Source organism: Phyllostomus discolor, chromosome 11 (genome assembly GCF_004126475.2).
Source record: "Phyllostomus discolor isolate MPI-MPIP mPhyDis1 chromosome 11, mPhyDis1.pri.v3, whole genome shotgun sequence".
NCBI lineage: Eukaryota > Metazoa > Chordata > Mammalia > Chiroptera > Phyllostomidae > Phyllostomus > Phyllostomus discolor.
In genome coordinates, this window is record NC_040913.2 from 66,558,037 (window position 1) to 66,578,523 (window position 20,487).

At 45.1% G+C, this 20,487-nt stretch overlaps 1 protein-coding gene across 8 annotated transcripts in view; it reads left to right on the plus strand.

The window, feature by feature from the left end:
• Positions 1-20,487, plus strand: part of ATP11A (ATPase phospholipid transporting 11A) — a 142,776-nt gene that overhangs the window by 50,400 nt on the left and 71,889 nt on the right. For all 8 annotated transcript variants that reach the window (XM_036011468.1, XM_036011470.1, XM_036011469.1 and 5 more), the window contains exon 2: positions 19,758-19,880. In XM_036011468.1, coding sequence (XP_035867361.1) covers positions 19,758-19,880 — 123 coding nt within the window. The remainder of the gene's footprint in view (positions 1-19,757; positions 19,881-20,487) is intronic.

The following is a 20,487-nucleotide window of genomic DNA, read 5'->3' on the forward strand; positions in this document are numbered from 1 at the left end:
GTGGGTTCAATTCCTGGTCAGGATCCCTACTACATTGTGGGTTCACTCCTCGGACAGGGGTGCTTATGGGAAGAAGCCGATCTATGTCTCTCACATCGATGTTTCTCTCTCTCCCCGCAACTTCCTCTCTCTCTCTAAAATCAGTACCCATATCCTTGCATGAGGATTGAAAAAATAAAATGAACTAGAAGGAAGCTGATCAGTGATTTAGTCCCAGACATAAACATGACTTACCCAGAGCTGCACACAGTTTCTACCCTCTCATTTTGCTTAAAGCTTGCTTTTCTTTCCTTCCTTCTCTCTTTCTGAGATTGGTAACTTCAAAGCCTTAACTACGTGGGTATGTTTGCCCATGTTCCCACAACTCTTACTCAGTTCCTGCCTTGTGTTTTTCCACTTCAGTGTAGCTGTTGCAACCTGACTGGGCTGACATTCCAGCCATAGTATCCTAGGGCACCAAGTAGGATGGGTTCTTAATTGAAGTGTGACAAATTGCACAATTCCCATTTCTACCAGTAGGAGCTGCTTGCAAGCTGGGAGTTAGAAAGGAGGTGACAGTGACCAATCCCTGTGGAGTCCCCACTTGGTAGGCAGTCAGTGAGGGCACACACACTTTGCTTCTTAATTCTATTCATTTATTATTTGGGGAGGGAGAACCTGGGCGCTGCCCACCACTGAGGTTCTCAATGGAAGCCAAGCCCCCCTGCCTAGGGAGTTTGGGGGATTCAGGAGACACTTGGGTTGTCACGTCGGTCGGTGGTCTGTCAGCAATGAGGAGGCAGGACAGGGAGGTTTGACATTCTGCAGTGCATAGGACAGCTCAGATAATGAAAATTGTCCCACATTTGCTGTTATCTGAACCCAGAACCTAGCTCCACTTCCACATGGAAACAAAGTTTTATTCAGTGATTTTTTTTAGTACTTTGAAAGTTTTAGGAACACAGTGCTATTGACCATGCTTGTTGTTTTCCGTGTGTAGAGACCTGCTGGCCCTGGAGGTGCAGCCCCAGAGCTGCGGCTCTGCTGTGGGTCAGAGTTGGCCTCAGTAAGAAGAGAGATGCATTTTACTCTAACCTTAGGTCGGTGGCCATGGAGGGACAGAGAGGGCAGGAGGTGGCAGGTCCAGCCTCTCTCCTTGACTTTGGACGGGAGGCCAGTTCCACAGTACACAGCTTCTCCTGCCCCCTCTGCACCGGGCCATGCCCCTGGAGCTCCAGGGAATAGAGCACAGGGTGTGGAGGGTCTTTGTGTGGCTATGTATGTCCCTCAATTTTTATACATTTTTACACATTGTCATCATGTGGGCTAGTGGCCTGCATGGGACACACGGCTCCTGGGCCCAGGGGCGACTTGCTGCAACAGAGAAGGCAGCAGACGCTCTCGTGCCCTGCATCCCACACCACTCTTCCCGAGGACCAGGGTCTGGGAGGGCAGCCTGCTCCTCAGGACCTCCAGACGATGGCTGGGCCTCATCATCCTCACCCCCAAATGCTCTTCCTTTGGGAGCCAGTTGTGAGGCTGCTGCTTGGCCATCTCCTGGCTTTAATAATGACTCCTCTGGTTGCCTATGTCCCTCTGGGCTTGCTGCCCAGGAACAGGGGGTCCATGTGTGCCCTGCCACTGTCTCCAGATGGCGCATGGCCAGCATTGCATCTTTGTCTTGGCCTGTGGGGTCTGCTGGAGCTGAGACCTAGGAGCCATCCTGATTTCATTTTGCTTGTTCTTCATCTTTTGCTAAAAGGCCTGACAGCTGCCTCCCCAGAGTCATTGGAAAGATCAGCTCCTCACTGAGTTAAGAGTGGGGAGAATTAATTTTGCTCCCTTTCTGAGCAAAATTAATGTGAGGTGTCTGCTTTTGTCATGATCACCTGTCACTTATCTATGCGGTGGGGTGCTATTTCTCACCTCCTGCAGAGGTGCTGGGACAGTTGCTGACTATCCCTCCAGGCCTGCAGCTTCCTGTGCTGGGAGCTTCTCTCACTGACCCAGTCTCCTGCTACAGGGAGCACTTATGGAGGTGCGGGGAGTGGGGGAGGAGGGGAGTGCAGTAACCAGAGCTTGTTATGGAGGACAGTGTACCTGTATTTTGTTACACTACCTGTTAGAAATCCATGGACTTTGTAGCCTGGAAATGTTTCACTGGCTGTTTTAAATTACATTAACAAAAATGACAATTAACTGCCAGAATTCTGCTGTAATCTTGCCACGACCTTCCGGCTCACTGCTCTCTGGGAGGCTTAGGTGGCTTCAGGTGGCCCTCTGCCCTCAGGCTGCGTTCTGAGTCTCAGTCCTTTCTTCTGAAAGGTTCCCAGGCCCAGGTTTGCTTTTGGGGACTGTGCTTTTCTGCCTCCTCCTGCACCCTCATCGCTTGTCCTTCCCTTCATTCTGGCCTTTGGTCCTGGGCAGCCACATGGGGACGTCTGCCCGCAGCGTCCTCTGCTCTCCACTCTGGTTCCTGCCACCCAAGCACAGCCTCAGGTCAAAGGGCTTGCTGGTAGCCTTTGACTGGTCATCTTCCTAGTCCCAGGGCACAGCCCCCTGTGGGGCTTGGTGCTGAGGGGCTGACCTCAGCCTTGGGCTCCAATGTAGGTATCTTCTCCAAATGGAATCTTCGCTTCTGTTCTGAGATTCACGCTGGAGTTCAGGCAGCCTGTTTCCAGAATGTAGCCAGCCAGCTGAACCGCGACTGCTGAAGCTGCGCTGTGTATGTTGTTATCCAATTTGTCAGTGTTTTCACTGAGCAGTGTGCCATAATTCCTGACTCAGTCCTGCAGTTGCCTTCATTAGATATATATTCAATATTTAGAAAATATGCCTACACGACAGTTGAAGGTATATAATTTCAGCTGTTAAAAGCCTGTGTATATATACCAACATGTTCTTGTTTGTGAATTGGGTGCATCGTTTGCTTAGTTTTCAGGCTAATTCATCTCTAGAAAGAGAGACTCGGTAATGGGAAGTAAATATAGAAATCACATGGTTTTCACGCCGGCCTTCTGGGTGACAGTTATTATACAGCCTTATAAAGAATTGGGGAGTTGGATAGTTGGTTATTTGAGCATCTCTCCTGCTAATTGATTTTAATCCACCGTCCTAAGTGCAGCGTTTTCTGCTGACCCATGTGCTTTGGCTAACTTCTTTGGCTTGTCAGTGCCCTGGAATCTTAACCCACATTTTACTATTGAGAAGCTATTGAATTTGCATTGCGAATTTAATATCTGGGAACACACCCTGGTTTATTTCTGTCATAATGAGTAGGATGTTATTACGGGGGTGTCTGGAGAGGAGTGACAGCTTTAGGTGCAGTTTAGCCAGTTGGGAAGCAGATGTAGGATGAGGAACCAATAGTGTGCCCACTTCTCTCCCCTCTCCTCCTCGGAACTTGGTTTCTTTCCCTGTACCTTCCCCTTCTTCATAACCGGCACCAGTGTCCATGTTCTCCAGCACCAGCACACTGCTGCTGACCGCCAGCATGGGGCTGCTGGGCCTCCCACCTGCATGTCCCCTCCTGAATCTCCAGGGGACACAGGGTTGAAGTACTGCGCTGCAGGCCATGAGAGCCCTTGGCCTCTGGCTCACAGAAGGCGAGTAATTCTTTCATCAGCCACTCATGGTTCCCTGACCTTTTCTCTTTGGGCTAAGAGCCAAGAGGGCTGGGCAGCAGTGGCCTGCATCTCTGACGACAGGGCTGGAGTTGAGCACCATAGCTTCTATGCTGGGCTTCCCTCTATGGCTAGGACCCAGCTGAATTCCCTCTGACCCCTGGGGCAGGGGAGCTCGCCTCGAATTCTAATACCTCACTGTAGGGTTCTTCCTGGAGGCTTCTTAGAATTCTTTTGTTTTACCACCTTGTCACTCACTCTGGCTTACCTTCCCCCACCATCCCCTCCCCCATTTTTTAATGTCAGCTTACATTTCAGTTGTTGATTCTTGTTGACAACAGGTCCTGGCTCTCTGACTTCCAACTTGGGAACACGCCCCTGCACGGGGGCACCTGTCTCCTGAGCTAGGTCCTGTGCAGCCCCTTCTAGGCAGGGATCCTGCCCTGCTATTCTTCTCCCAACCCGTGCCCCAACCCCGGCCCTTTGGGGGCCGTGAATCCTAGCTCACCCCTGGTGTTTTAGGTGAGCCCAGCCTCTGTAGTACACACCAATACACTACCTTTTAATAAGTGATGAAAGGTAGCTTACCTAGAGTTTAACAGGAAGCCGCCTTCCCTGTGGTGAGGCTTTGGAATCCTCCTGAGAGCCTGTAACAAAGATGCCGATGTCTCCATTTCTGCAAATGTGGTGATAAAGAGCATTACAAGGAAGTGGCTCAGAGCCACAGTGGGAAATGGGATGGAAGACCTGGTCCATTTGACCACTTTCCTGCCATTCTGGATTTCAGTGGTGGCTTCTCCATATACAACCTCATCAGGAAACTTACTTTTGTCAAAAACATAGGATGGGTTGGATGACATCAGTGCTGTTTTTCCCCTATTGCATTTCACAAAAACTAGGGAGTCAGTTTTCAGTGCTTGCTACCCATGCAAACAGCTTCAATCTCTATAGCTTTTTGAGTCCAATTTATATTCTTATATCAGTTCTGGACCCAGGAAATTATATTTTAGGTCAGCTGATGTTTCACGTTTTCCAGGTGGTCGCTGTTTCTAGGTGAAGTGGGCCATCCCTTGTGCTTTTGTGATCCAAGCAACCGTGTGTTAGAAATATGTTCACGGGGGATGAATGCCACTGAGAGAGCCTTGTGAATACCCGTTTTCTGGGAAGGAAAAACCAGCTGTTATCAGTGACTGTGGTGAGAATGGCGAGGCTGCAGTGAGGTTTTTGTCTTGGGCACCAGCAGGTGTCTGGGGCTCAGGTCCAGTGTGCACAGGAGAGGGGCACACCCTGCGTTTCTGCCTCACCATGGGAGGCCTCGAAGCCTTGAGGCCCAGACCCCGGTTATAACCAGGCAGATAGGGCCCATCCACATGGCGCCTTGGTGCATGACCTGACAATCAGTACTGGAAGGAACGGGTTTTTATTTACAATATTCCAACCTGGGGGGGACTCAGCACTTATGCTGAGAGCCCTCCTTTCCCATGAGACCCAGCACTTCCCTTGCTCCCCAAAAGGCTATAGGCCAAAAGCAAACCCAATAGTTCCCCGTATCCTTATCTTCAGCCAGTTGCACAAACAGTCTCCAGTCCCTCTGGATATACCGAAGTTGCCATTCTCATGCATCAGTGTTCTTCTTTAGGATCCAGGGTGCGTTGTCATCAGCCTCCATGTAATAGCCCAGGAAAGCACGTGCCGTGGTGCACTAGATCACGGTGAAGTTCAGGGAAGACGAGTCCCAAGAGTCCAGATAGAGTCCCGGTTTGCGAGGCAGCCCGTCAGCGTCTCCTAAAGGAGAGTCTTGAGAGTCGGCCAGAGCAGGCACGATCAGACCAGCAACAGGTCTCCTTCCTTACTGCACCAGGCCGCCTGGCCGGGTCCCGACCACACACTCCACAGTCGCTTGCTTACCTCTCCCTCTCACCTGGCTGCTACATTACTCCTCCCTCGTGGCTCTTCTGCTCCCTTCCAAGCCACAGGGCTGAGTCCCCTCATGACTGTCTACCCTTAGTTTACTGTGTTTTGCCATTATATAACACTTGCCTTTTTGTTCAGATTTTTGAGAGAGAAATAAATTATATTTCGTGCATTATACATGGGTAGTACCTGAAATACCTTGTATCTGTTCTTGTGTTTTATAATTATTTGTTACATAAAATTTCCTGTACCATAATACATTAAAAAATAAATGCTAAAGTTCCTTTATAATACAAAAGACAAGTATCTCGATATAAATACAAATTAAAAAAATTAAAATGAAAGATTTTTTTCCTGAAAGTTTGGGCCAAAAACCTGGGTGCACATTATAACCAGCAAAATACAGTAAATCCTGACCCAGAGCCTCCTGCGTGACCTCATCTCTGACTCCTCCCACAATGAGCTACATTGGCCAGAAGGAGGATTTCTGTGTAGTGTACATTCATTCGGCTGCCATCCCCCATCAGGGCAAGTGTGACTCAGTAATCCAGGGGGACTGCCCCCCTTGCTACATCATGACTCAGGCAACATAGCTGTCATCTTGCCTGTGTTATGAAAAACATCTTAAGCCACATCGTCTGCCCCTCTCATTCCCCAACCAAGGGCTGTGGGAGCTTTCTCCTAGACCCCCAGTACCCTGTACCTCTCCCTGTACCCTGTTACCTGCTTACTGGCCATCAGTGAGTCTGGTGATTCATGGCACACAACTGTGATCTTATCAACACATAGGTTCCCCTTCATATTTTATTTCATACCTGAGTGAGGCTTACTGTAGCAAGAGTGAAGAGCAGCTCTGTCCACCCAGACATGTGTGGGATGTGTCTGGAAGGACAAAGGAGCCAGTGTCACCATTGTCTTCATCACACGAATGCTGGAGCTGCCTATGAAAAGGGAGACAGGAAAATGCCTATTCTTAGAAACACCTAAGCCCTGTATTGTCTACTTACCCATCAAACAAGAAATGTTGCCTTTTAAAGCTATAAACGGATACCAGAACAAGGAGTTGCTTTGTCATTGGATCTCTGTAAATTTGAAAAACGGCTGTTGGGAGGAACCACCTCTTTAAAAATTGATCTAATAATTCGAGGTTAGGTTACATGCTTATGTTCCTAGTCCCACAGTGTAATTCCACTAATAGGTTTTGTTTGTTTCAGCTGAAATTCAAAACTTCCATTAGGTGACTAACACTGTCTAGAATTGATTTTCAGCATATTTTTAAAAATCTCTTTTGTCCTTGTGTGCTTTTTAATACTCAAGCAGCCATACACCAACTCTTAATACAGTTGACGGCAAAGTTGGTAAAGCCGTGACTGCCGAAACTTGGTTACTTTTGGTAATTTAACCGCTTTCTGATTGAATTAGAAATTCAGAAAAATGTCCTTCCTGGAGTGGCAGAGAGAAGGGGACAGCGTGTCTGCACTGATGAGACACCTGCGAAGTCCCTTTCTCTTCCCTTGACTGTTTGGCTTTGCGTTTCAGGGAGGAACACAGCCATTGCGTCCACAGTCATTGGTGGCCACTGGTGACCTTGGGAGTGAGTTACTGTCCTCGGTTTCCACTCAGAGTGTGAGGGTGCACTGTTTGCTCTCAGCTGTGTTCGTCCCATTGTATTTGGGGCATACATTTTTCAAGTTTACCCACTGTTAGACACACTCCTTTGGAAATGCTTTCAACTCATTTTTGTCCATTAGGAAATGCTCTGTGTTAAAAATCAAACCTTAGAAATGTTACTCATTTTCCCTGAAATGGAGAGAATCTTGCATTTGGATCAAGGCCATTCTTTGCTGTGGTGTGAGAGGCAGGCAGGTAGAAGCAGCCTCAACGAAGTGAGGTGGTGCTGCTGCCCCAAGGGGAGGGCTGTGCTGACTCAGAAACAGGTGGTGTGCAACGCTGGGACCCCAGCATTGTTGGGGTGGGGGTAGGGGGAGCTACCAGCTGCTTTACTGAGATATAATTTATTTGTCATAAAATTATCTTGTTTAAAGAGATGCAATTCTTTGGGTTTTAGTTTGTTTACCAGGTTATGGGACCACCACTATAATTTAATTATAAAACATTTTCATCACCCCCAAAAGAAACCCAGTACTCGTGAGCAGTTACTCCCCTACCCAGCCCCTGGCAACTGCCAGTCTTCTTACTGTGTCTGTGGATTTGCCTGTTCTGGAAGTTTCACATCACGAAGTCACGTAATGTCCGGCCCTTTGTGTGTGGCTTCTCTTCCTTGGCCGGGGTTTGATTTGCATTTCCCTGATGACTGTTGATGTGGGCATTTTTCCTGAGCTGTTGGTGATTTGTAGATTTTTGGGGAAATGTCTATGTAAGTCCTCATTATTTGTCTTTTTATTATTGAGTTGTGAGAGTCTCTTATGTATCCCAGGTACAAATCCCTTATTAGAAATATTCTCTGGTATTTTTGTAGGGGACTGGCTCCACCATGGAGCCCCAGGGGACCTTTCACATATCCTTGGGGACCACACTGGTTCCCCAAGGATATGAGTCAAGCAAAGGCTTGAGCCCTAGTTCACTGGTGTCCTGGCAGAGTGTCTTGTGATTCCCCCTGGGAGCACGGAGGTGGAGGCCTGCAGGGCCATCTCCCACCACCTCTCTAGTCCCCTGGGAGGGTGGCAGGCAGTTTCTTGGTCACCTCTCAGGTTGCATTGAGGTGGGGAGCTTTCTCCCACTCCTCCTCCCCCACCTCTCCTCTCCCCCAGAATAGAGCCCTTTGAGCTACTGGTAAACTGCAGTACTCTATAGATTTAGCTCCCTACAGACTTGGTAGGCAACTTTATACTAGGGAAGAGACAGAAAGAGGCAGACAGCCCTTTCATTAAGGAGTCCTTTTACATTATAACCTGCATTCAGCCCTTTATGGGAGTCAGTTTACCTTTCTCATTGCAGAGCCCTCTGGGTTGCAGGTGCCCACATTAAAGTACTTGCACAGTTACGTCTACTTCTGTGGGCCATGCATGCTGTGCCCGCCATGTAGGGACATGTGCAGGTTCTAAAGCCCACTCCACCTCTGGCCTGTCCACACGCCCATGGAGAAGCACTGCACTGTGCCTTTACTGCCCTAGGGGTGAGAGGGGGATTTCATGGTCCCCCAGGGCTGAGGGGGATGGAAGGGGAGGAGGAGGCATCAGGGCCAGTACTTGAGTGAAGGGGTACAAGATGTTTAGAGGATTCTCTGATCCGGCTCATTTGCCCCAGCCTGTGCCAGACCAGTCCAGGCAGTCCAGATCACTCCGTGTCTTTCCTGATCCAGCCTCTCTCTCCATCCCTGAAGAGAGATGCTCAGGGAAAGCAGGAGAGATGCTCCCTTCTCCTGTGTAGCTTCCCTCATCTTTCTGAACTCCTTCGAATGTGGAGGTGCGCTGGCTTAGCACGTTTCAGCAGCTTTCCTCTGAAGATCAGTCTCTGTGCCCTGACAGTGACCTTTCCTTACCTGTGTATGTGTCAAGGCAAATATATTAGAAATATTAATAGTCTGTTGAGATTTCTGTCCAGGACACCTATGTTTTGCCCCCACGTTCAACTTGGGACCAGGCAGACACCAAATACAGTAGTCCTCCCTTATCCTTGGGGGATTATGTGCGAAGACCCCCGGTGGCTGCCTGAACCACAGATAGTACCAAACCCGATATATACTATGTTTTTTCCTATACATACATCCTTTTCGCTTAGAGGAAGCACTTTACTGCTTCTCTCTAGCATATTCAAATTGCCAGCATCACTACTCTTGTGCTTTGGGGTTATTATTAAGTAAAAGAAGGGTTACATGAACACAGCCACTGTGAACAAACACCACAGCAGTTGGTCTGGTACGGAGACTGCTGTTAAGTGACCACCAGGCGGGGAGCATATGCACCGCAGATGTGCTGGACAAAGGGATGACCCGTACAAAAGTACAGCACAGAGTTTATTATATCCTTCCTTTTGCCCTCCTGGATTAAGCACTTAATTACAGCAAAGTACTTAGTGCCCTTCGCTTTGCCTGTCCTCTTGGAATTACTGTTTCACTCCTCCCGGTACTTTATTGTTAGTTGTGGGTAAGATCACACGGTGGGCCAGACTAGTATCTGTGCTCATGTTTTGAACGGCTAATTAAACCCTGTGTAAGCCATTTTGCTAATTGCCCATTTATGACATTTTCCTGTCATGACCCAGGCCTCCTTGGTGGTAGTTCTCTGTCAAGAGGGAGGTTATATTAAAGTCTATTTAAAGAGAGAAAATCAGTCGAGTGACTTGTGGGGTGCGCATTTCTGAGCCCTGGGCTCAGAGGCTCAGGAGAGCAGGAATTAATATTTAACGGAACGCTTCAGCGCACACTGGCGCAGTACGCCGTAGATCTTTCGGGCCTGAGTGTCACTTGTGCAGAGAGGGACGCGGGATATTTTAGAGTGTGCGTCCCCCACAGATAACGCTTCCCTGGGGCTCAGAATGTTTCTTCAGCCACCAACACACACGCCCTACCTGTCAAAAAGACTTTTTCTGGCAGCAATGGATGGATCAACCCCAAATGTCAAGGATATCTTTAGAAAAAAAGAATTAAGGGAAGGAGCCATGAAGGATATTCACATAGCTATGTCAGCATGATTTATGGTGACATTTCCTCTGTGCCCCTGCTTGATGGAATTGCAGCCATCCTCCCTTGTTCTGGAAAGGTGGGAGATGGCAGGCAAATGCTCCCTCTGCGTGCCATGAGCCCGGCCTTTCTACTGTTCACGTGGCTTTCCAGCCACCTGTCCTCGTGCATGACCACACCCCAGCCTGCCCACGGCCTTCCTCCTCCAGCTCCACAGGGGGACTTCTTCCAGGCGACTCTCTCCCCACCCAGAAAGAGGGCAGATGGAAAGATGGAGCCTGTGTCACAGACCTTTTGCCTGTAAGGCTCACTGTGGTTGATTTTTCTGTCTTCCTCAGTCCTTTGTCACTCTCTTTTGTATGTGTCACAAAAAGGAAACTTGTAGGCATATTTAACGTCCTACATCCCAAACACACACCTTTGGCAAAAATGTACATTGCCAATGGGCAGGTGAACAAGTGGTGAAATGGATGGATATTTCACCCAGAAGCTTGAGGAGTCCTTAGACCTCATATCAGCCCAGTTGTGCCTCTGGTTAACGGTGCCAGGCTTTGGCAAGATGAAGGTTCTGTGAGCTCATTCTGCAAAATGAGAGGGTCCAGCTTAGTAGCTTCCAAAGTCCCTGCAAATACTATCCTCCCATCTAGTTAAACTAGGTGAGAAATGTTAATAGGACCCTATCAAATCCTTCAGTTTTCAGAGTTAGACTAAAAAGCCACTTATGTAGCTAATAACACATCCTCCTTTTTTCACTGAGGTAATTTGTCATTTGCTCATGGATTAATAAATAAGAAAAAGAACTAATTCACTATGGACAAGAGGTCTTTTGTATGAGCTATGTCCCCTGGTAAATTTTTCACTCCCTAAAAGGTTTTAGGGAGAGCTTTCTGCCTGAGTTTCTAGAATTCACTCAGGAGACTGAAAAGGGAAAGTGGATCAGATACCTAGAAAAGACTGCTCCCTCTAAGAAAATACAGAAAAAGGCACCAGAATAACAGAATCAAAGGCAAACTGAAAATAAGAGGAATTATCTAATGCTGGTCATACAAGTGAGTTACATGAATTTTGATGTAAACATTACCCATTATGTTTCCAGGATGAGAAATCATTATCTCACATGCACACAGACTACACATGCATTTCATTTAAGCAAAAAAACTTACAATATTTTTAGTGAGATATAGCTCACATACTCTATGGTTCGTTGGTCTCAGCTGGAATACGTTTACAGAGCTGTGCAGCCATCACCCCCCGATCCAGAGCATGTTCGTCGCCGCCACGAGAGGCCGTCAGCAGTCACTCGCCTGGCCTGTGGCAGACGCTGTACTGGGTATTTCGTGTGAATGGACTTATACAGCATGTAGCTTTTATTTTATTTCATTTTTTGTATTTTTTCCATTACCATTTATCCCCTTTATACCCTTCTCACCCCCCAAATCACCACACTGTTGTCTATGTCCATGAGTCCTTTTTCCTTTTTGCTCAATCCCTTCCCACCTGCTTCAGCTGTCATCCTGCTCTGTACCAGTCAGTCTCTGTTTTGCTTGTTAGTATATCCATACAACGGAGTCCTATTCACCCATAAACATGCTACAACATGAATGAACCTTGCATTGAAGAAGAAGAAAAAGAAGTAGAGACATGTAGCTTTTGTGTCTGGCTTCTTTCACTTACATATGTTTGCAGGGTTCATCCATGATGCAGCATGGATCTTTGTTGTGGGTGAGCAGTACTCCATTGTATGGGTATATCACAGCTTGTCTATTGTTCTTCACTTGATAGACATTTGGGTTTTCCCATCTTTGGGCTATTATGAATAATACTGCTATGAACATTCATGTGCATGTTTTTATGTCAATATGTTTTTATTTATGGGGAGCATATATACCTTGGAGTAGAATTGCTGGGTCATATGGTAACTCTATGCTTAACTTTTCAAAGAACCACCAAACCGTTTTCTAAAGCAGCTGCACCATTTTCTATTCCCAACAGCAATGTATGTGGGATCCAGTTTATCCATATCTTCCCCATCACATGTTATTGTCCTTCTTTCCTATTTTTTTATTATAGCCATCCTAGTGGGTGTGAAGCTGTGTCTCCTTGTGGTTTTGATGTGCATTTCTTCCCAACTAATGCTGTTGAACATCTATGTGCTCTGTTAAATAACAGCTTACTGAATTTTCATTTTAGTGACCTGAACTGACAGGATATTAGATCCTTCAGTAATTTAACCATGTCAGGGTTGATTGCTTCATCAAGATCAAAAGTAGAGTGAGGAGGGTTTGTTGTTAACATAAGCTATTGACAAATTTCACATCTACACATGTTCTGGATTTCATACACCATTTCTGTATAAAAGAATTCATTTATACAATGAGTAAGATTTTAAGAATTTATTAGCAATGTGGAATTTGCCAAAATAAACTATACCACCTACCTATTTTGATTAGATAATTGGTTTTAAGTATACTCTATACGTTAGCAAAATGATATTAGTTTGCAGTGTTTTCCACACTACATGGCAAAAATACAAGTTTATATTTCTGGCGCATCAGGACACAGCTACTGAGTGCTCTAAAGTGTATATACACATGTGAATTTGCTTCATCACTTCAAGGTGACAACTTTGTTAGCAATGCTTACCTGCGCATCAGGGATTGTAAGAGCAGAGCCCCCACAGCACAGGTGTGGGGTTTGCTCTCCGTCCCTGGTCTCACTCACTGTCCAAAGAGGTTCCCGCTATTTGTGGTTCTCTCAAACTCACATTCTTCCTGGAACTTTTTTTTACGGAACAAGGTCCCCACTTGGCCACCATTCTCTCTGCTGTTCTCTCTGCTGGCACATTTTTTTTTCCAGCCAGTGTTGTTGATTTGGGGTTTTGTGTGTTTGTGTGCTTTTTCCTTATGTCTTTATGTGACAATTTAATTTCATAAAAATAATTTTTTAAAAATAGGACAACTATAATAGCATAATCTAAATTTAAAAAGGAAAGAAAAAATAAGCAAACAGATTCATTGGATTCTTCATGTCTTCCCTCCTCTGACCCTGTACAGTCTGGCAGTTCACAAACTCCCCAGGTGGTAGCAACCTCTCAGCTGTTGTGCCTCACGTGACAAAGGCAGTTTGGTGGATCCCAGCATTCAGCAGGAACCCCTCCACCACTCCCCTCTGGGAACAACTCAGCGTGTGATGATGGCTAAATTTGCATTTTAGAAGCAACTGAGTCTTCAGCCCCATCCTTACAGTTTAGATTTGTACTTTTGGCTAGAACTTTGATGCCATTCTTCCAGGGGGGTGTGCCGGGTGACTTCTTGATGTAGTCTGGACACCTGGTTGTAGTGAGTCATTAGGAAGCCTACTCGCCGTGAAAAGCCGCTGAGTGCCTGGTTTCAACCTCACCTTGCTGATGAACGCCCCTGGCCGTCTCCAGGGTTCTGAGGGTGGAAGTCACCTAAAGCTTTTTGGTCAGCATCACCCATCCCATCTGAGAGGAATACCTAAAAAGAGAGGCTAGGCTAGTGTCTCCATGTTGCTGTCCTTGGGAGGTTTTATTACGATGCACATCTTCATTCTTAGAGCTGCATGTGGCATAACTTCTTTTTATCTATACCACAGTTTCACAGTGGACAGCGTGACTGATGTGTGGTTCAAGACTGTCTAGATTAAGAATTGCATTATCGGGGCTACGTGTGTTTTCACTGCTAAATATACAGGGACCCAGGAAGTTAAAACCTAGATTTTTATCTAATCTAATCGCTTCATGTTACCACTAACAAAATTCAACAAGAAATGTTAAAACAATGAATGGGTCAACAACAGAATCAAGGAAGAAATCAGATGATACCTTGAAACAAATGAAAACAAGGACACAACAATCCACAATCTGTGGGACACAGGGGAAACAACCCTAAAAGGGAAATCCATAGCAGCACAGGCCTACCTCAAAAAAACAAGAAAAAGCTCAAATAAACAATCTAACTTCACACCTAAAGGAACTTGAAAAGGAACAAGACACAGAGCCCGAAGTGAGTAGAAAGGAAGAAATAATAAAGATCACAGCAAAAATAAACAAAATAGAGTCTAAAAAAAAGATACAAAAAAATCACTAAATCCAAGAGCTGGTTCTTTGAAAAGATAAACAAGATTGACAAACTAGACTCATCAAGAAAAAAAGAGAAAGGACTTAAATAAATAAAATCAGAAATGAAAGAGGAGAAATAACAACTGACACCAAAGAAAATACAAAGGATTATAAGAAAATATTATAAACAACTATGTGCCAACAAACTGGACAACCTGGATGAAATGGATAAAGTCCTAGAAATATACCGTCTCCCAACACTGAATCAGGAAGAGTCAGAGAATCTAAATAGACAGATTACACCTAGTGAAACTGAAGTGGTAATCAAAAGCTCCCAATGAAAGGCCTGGGCCAGATGGCTTCACAGGAGAATTTTACCAAATATCCCAAGAATAACTAACACCTGTTCTCAAACTATTTCATAAAATTCAAGATGAGGGAAGGCTCTCAAACTCATAATTTTATGAAGCCAGATTTGTATAATCTGGTATCATCCAAAACCAGAAGAAGACACTTAGAAAGAAACAAAATTATAGGCCAGTATTGCTGATGAACACAGATGCTAAAATCCTCAACAAAACATTAGTAAACTGAATACAGCAATGCATCAAAAGGATCATACCATGATCAAGAGGGATTTATTCCAGGAATGCAAGGTTGGTACAACATTTGCAAATCAATAAATGTGATTCATCACATAAACAAAATGAAGGATAAAAACCACATGATGCATATCAATAGATGCAGAAATAGTATTTGATAAAATCTAGCACCCATTTATGATAAAAACACTCAGCAAAGTGGGATTAGAGGGAATATACTTAAACATAACAAAGGCTCTATATGACAAACCCATTGCTGGCATCAAACTCAACAGGCAAAAACTACAAAGTGTTCCCCTTAAGATCAGGAACAAGACAGGGATATCTGCTTTTATGTCTCATATTCAACATGGTTCTGGAAGTCTTGGCCACAGCAGTCAAACAAGAAGAAGAAATAAAAGGATCCAAATTAGGAAGGAAGTAGTAAAAACTACCCAAAATAATCTTTAGATTCAGTGTAATTCCTACCAAGTTTCCAATGACATATTTCACAGAACTAGAATGAATATTTCAAAAATGTATATATATGGTACCACAAAAGGTTCCACATAGCAACAGTGGTCCTGAGAAAGAAGAACAAATTTAGAGGAATCACGCTACCTAATATCAAACTATACTATAAGGCCATAGTAATCAAAACAGCATGGTACTGCCATAAAAACAGACACATAGATCAATGGAACAGAATAGAGAGCCCAGAAATAAACCTACACCGTTATAGTCAATTAATATTTGGCAAAGGAAGCAAGGACATACAATGGGCTAAGGATACTTAGTCAATAAATGGTGTTGGGAAAATTGGATAGATAGGTGCAGAAAAATGAAACTAGACCACCTTCTTATACCACACACAAGAATAAATTCAAAATGGATCAAAGACTTAAATGTTAGACCCAAAACTATAAAAATCCTAGAAGAAAACATAGGCAGCAAAATCTCGGACATTGCTTGTAGCAATTTTTTATCAGATATATCTCCCCAGGCAAGAGAAACAAAAGAAAATATATAAATGGGACTATATCAAGCTAAAAAGTATTTGCACAGCAAAAGAAGTCATCAACAAAATAAAAAGACAACCCACAGAATAAGAGTACATATTCACTAATACATCTGATAAGGGGTTAATACCCAAAATTTACAAAGTACTTAATAAAACTCAACACAAAAAAACAAACAACCCAATTGAAAAATGAGCAAAGTACCTGAATAGACACTTCTCCAAAGAGGACATATAGATGGCCAACAGACATATGAAAAGATGCTCAATTTCAGTAATCATCAGAGAAATGCAAATTAAAACAACAGTGAGATACCATCTCACACCTGTCAGAATGGCTCTCATCAATAATTCAGCAAACAAATGCTGGTGAGGATGTGGAGAAAGAGGTACCCTTTTGCACTGTTGATGGGAATTGGAATGCAGATTGGTGCAGCCACTATAGTAGAAAGCAGTATGGAGGTACCTTAAAAAATTAAAAGTGGATCTGCCTTTTGACTCGGCGATCCCACTTCTAGGAATATATCTGAAGAAACCCAAAACACTAATTCAAAGGAACACAAGCACCCCATGCTCATTGCAGCATTATTTACAATCACCAAGATATGGAAGAAGTCCAAGTGTCCATCAATAGGTGAGTGGAAAAAACAACTATGAAACATTTACACAAGGGAGTACTACTTGGCCATGAAAAAGAAGGAAATTTTACCTGTTGAAACAGCATGGCTGGACCGTGAGAACATTGTGCTAAGTGAAATAAGCCAGTCAGAGAAAGACAAGTACCATATGATTTCACTTATGTGGAGAATCTAATGAACAAATTGAACTAACAAGGAAAATGGGGACAGACTCACAGATGGAGAGCAGGATGACGACTGTGGGGGGAGGTTAGGGGGTGGAGGGATTGAGCAAAAACGAAAAAGGACTCGTGGACATGAACAGTAGTGCAGTAATTGCTGAGGGGAGGGGAGTATAAGGGAGCTAAAAAGGGAATGGAGACAATACAATTAAATAAAATAAAAATAAAATGTTGAGTCACTCCTCCATAGTCGCACAGCCCGTCAGCCCCAGGTCACATGCTTGACCACGTGGGAGTAATTATAACTGTGGTGATCATACCAGGCGTTCCCCAGGAGTGTCCTATTTGTTGTAGCCTCTACACCTTTTGAACACTTACTTGTAGCCTTCTCAGAATTGAACATCTGTGCAGAGAACCACATCCAGAGCTCACCTAGGTCTTAACGTGAACTCAGAAATATTCCCTGCCTGTCAGTGTCATGTGTAAGATCACCTAGTGACTTTATGACTTCAGAAACAGTTGCTCCTCTGTGTCACTCCTCGGGTCTGCGATGCCAGGCAGTGAGCAAAGTCAGGTGGGAAGGTAGCTTCACTGACATCCTTTCAGTCCATCGTGTTGTAACCTCTTAATAGAAGCAAGATGCTTAGACAAACTTCTGGGTCCTTGTTTCTGTTTTCATCCTCAGGGACCTATACAAAGGCAGCTTTGTTATGTGAGGTTCAGCTTTCATTGAACAAGTACATGATACATTCCCCAATGACGTTTTTGTGGTGATGATTCCAGCCAGTCCTACTGGCTGGTGTTGGTGTTCAGTTCCTTTCCCCATTCTGTGTTCTTCTGGTTTGTATTCATTTAAAAGGCATTGCACTGTTGCGTTATATTTGAGGTGTTAAATAAGTACATTAAAAACAATAAGCACCTACTAGACAGTGTTGAGAATATGAATGAGCCTTCCTACCCTGCCTCCCTAGAGACAGGGGACCTCTCTGTCCCTGGCCTGGGAAGCACCAGCTCCCGTGACAGGGCCCCATGGCATGGCCTGTAGGAAGATTGGAACTTCCAGGGTTAGTACTAGGGCTGAGAGCCAACTTTGAAGTTTAGAAGAAAACTTTTCTATTTTTGCATTAAAAATTATGTATTTTTGTTCCTTTCCTTTTCTGTTTCATTTGTCATGTATTCTTTTTCAATGTAACTTCCTGAATCCACGGGAATGAGAAGCACACGTTTGGCCCCGCTCTGAGAAATAAAGGGAAGTCAGGGGCTTGTTCTATTTTCTTACCTTTCATGTCCACAGGTTTATTTATGAAGTCCTTAAGCAGGTTTTTAAAGTAAACATCCCTCGTGGGCGGCCTCACCCAAAATAGGAAAACGACACGGGAGGGCCATGGGCATGGAGCCGGCCTGAGGAGGGAGGGCTCAGGCTTGCTGGGGAGCTGGGCCTGGCCTTTGGCGTCTCCTCGTTACGACAGAGCAGCAGGCTCCTGGGAGTGAGCCACATGCCAAGTTCATGCCAAGGAGGAAGCACTCTGCTCATGGAGGGTGAGGCAGGTGGCATCAGTGCCCATTCTGTTCCAGGGACCTTGCGCCATTTCCTGTGTCCCTGCTGAGCATCTCTGAAACATAGGTGGAGTTGCAGAGACCTCTTTGCTCTTTATCCTTTAAGTCACATGGACAGTCCTGCAAAGCTAGGCCCTAATAGAGGAAACGTAGGTGGAGTTTACGAAGGGAATGCGCATGCAAGCAGCTACTGTGGATAATGTACTGGGTGGGCAAAGGGTACAGGTGGGAGGGAAATATGAAAAGTCTTCTAAAATTATTCCCAAGACGTTGGTAAATGAGCAAAAGAGATGATAGTATAAGCAAAAAAGAAATAAGCAATGTAAGATTCCTAATAACTTTAAACAGCAGAAATGCTAGATTTCTTGTTACCCCTGTCTGTTCGATCTCAGATAGTGAGGGTTCTCGGAAGCCACAAAGGGTGGACGCAATGATGGAGAGCAGTGATGGTACCAGGCTGGGAGCATTGCCATATGTTTTGTTTTGTTGCCCCAGTTCATTCTCGAGAACTCTGAGAAAAGTGCTGTTGCCACCCTCAGGGATGGTGTAGTTGAAGTTTGAGCTCATGTTCAGTAACAACTGAACCAGATGTTCTCTGATGCCCATTCATTCTTCTTGTTCTATTACACTGACTTGTTCTTCGAGTAAGAAGGTTTCCATCTCCTTTTCAGCACTGTTTGTCAGACCCCAGAGAAGCCGATACCTTCAGAGTTCCTTCAGAGGAGCTGGGATGTGAGGCCCACAGCCCTGTGCTGGGATGCTAGTCTGAAGGGGGCCTAGGACCTCATGCTGGGGTGGCCAGTTAAGGAGGAACCTAGGATCATGTTCTGGGGGGCCAGTCTGAGGGGGACCAGGACCCTGTGCTGGGGCTTCTGTAAGGGGCTGCATTTTAGTCTCTAATCAGTAACTGTAGTGCTTTTAGGAGGCGTTTAAGTGCTGACACCACATGGTCTGGTTGGGTGGTTTTAAAAGATCCTTCTATTCAGAAGATATTTACTTAATGCCTTGTGCATACAATATTCTGAGTAATACAAAGATGAATCAGACCCCAGTCTTCTGTCTTTCCAGGAAAGCCTTATTGATAGAGATACCTAAAATGGCTGAGTAATTCTTCTATTCTGAACTCAAGGTTTTACTCTCTTCTTTAAAGACCTTTCCCTGGATTTCTAACCCCATTGTCATTTCTCTTTTGGAAGCCTTAAGATTTTGCTGCTGTGTTCTTTTTTTTTACATGAACCCATCCTGTGTTATTTCCACTGACAATCAGCTTTTTCATGGCTGCTCATCAGCTCTCACTGGAGTATAGAACACCCACTCAGACTGTTCTCTTGAAGAACTGGGCAGGGATTTGAAGAACTTAGCCTGTAAGGGCTTAGTTAAATCAGCGGCAGCTCCGGCCATGGCAGGTGGGCCCAGCTGTTCCCCGTGGCCCTGCTCGGTGCTGTAAGTCAGAGAGCCCTGGTTTTTATTCATATGGACAAGTGTTAAAGCCAACACTTCAGGGAAGAACTTTCACACCCCGAGTCTGAGGCACTTGTGCTAACACCACTGTGTTTTCCATAGTGTGCTGGAGAAGAGAACTGGGTCGACAGTCGGACCATTTACGTGGGACATAAGGAGCCCCCACCAGGTGCTGAGGCCTACATTCTGCAACGGTACCCAGACAACAGGATAGTCTCCTCCAAGGTAACCTTGCATCTGAGTGTTCATTAATGTCCTTTGGGGAGCATTGGGACCTCTTGCCAGCAGCTAGCAACACTGGCCCTAGAACTGCTGTTTCAGCTGCTATCCACTCCCAAATGAAGGCTATGATTACAGGTTGCATGGGGCAAATTGTGAACTCACTATCCCTGGTTGTGCCCAAAACACTGTTCAGAATTGCCAAGGTGTCACAGCACAAGATTGTCTTCATTTCTCTTTTCATTACATCACGGATAGAGTGTCCGATTTAAAGTCCAGGATGTTCGGCTCCTACTACTGCCCCTTATTTATCTGCTATCTGGCTATGTACTAGCCATGAACCACGGCGGGCTAGAGTTTCCTTACCTATAAAATAGAGATGACACAGGATGTCACCAGTGAAAGGGTGTGTGCACAACCCCCTTGTAAACAAAAACACTGAGCCTGTCAATTAGGAGCAATAAATGCAAAGAGGAAGAAACATGATTAAAATGTCATCATTTCAACGAAGTGCCTTGTGTTTGCTGATTGGAAAGTGGGATTACAGAGGTATATTGTACACATTGAGAGAGTAACCTTGTAAATGGGTCTTGAGAATGGGTGGAGAATTTCG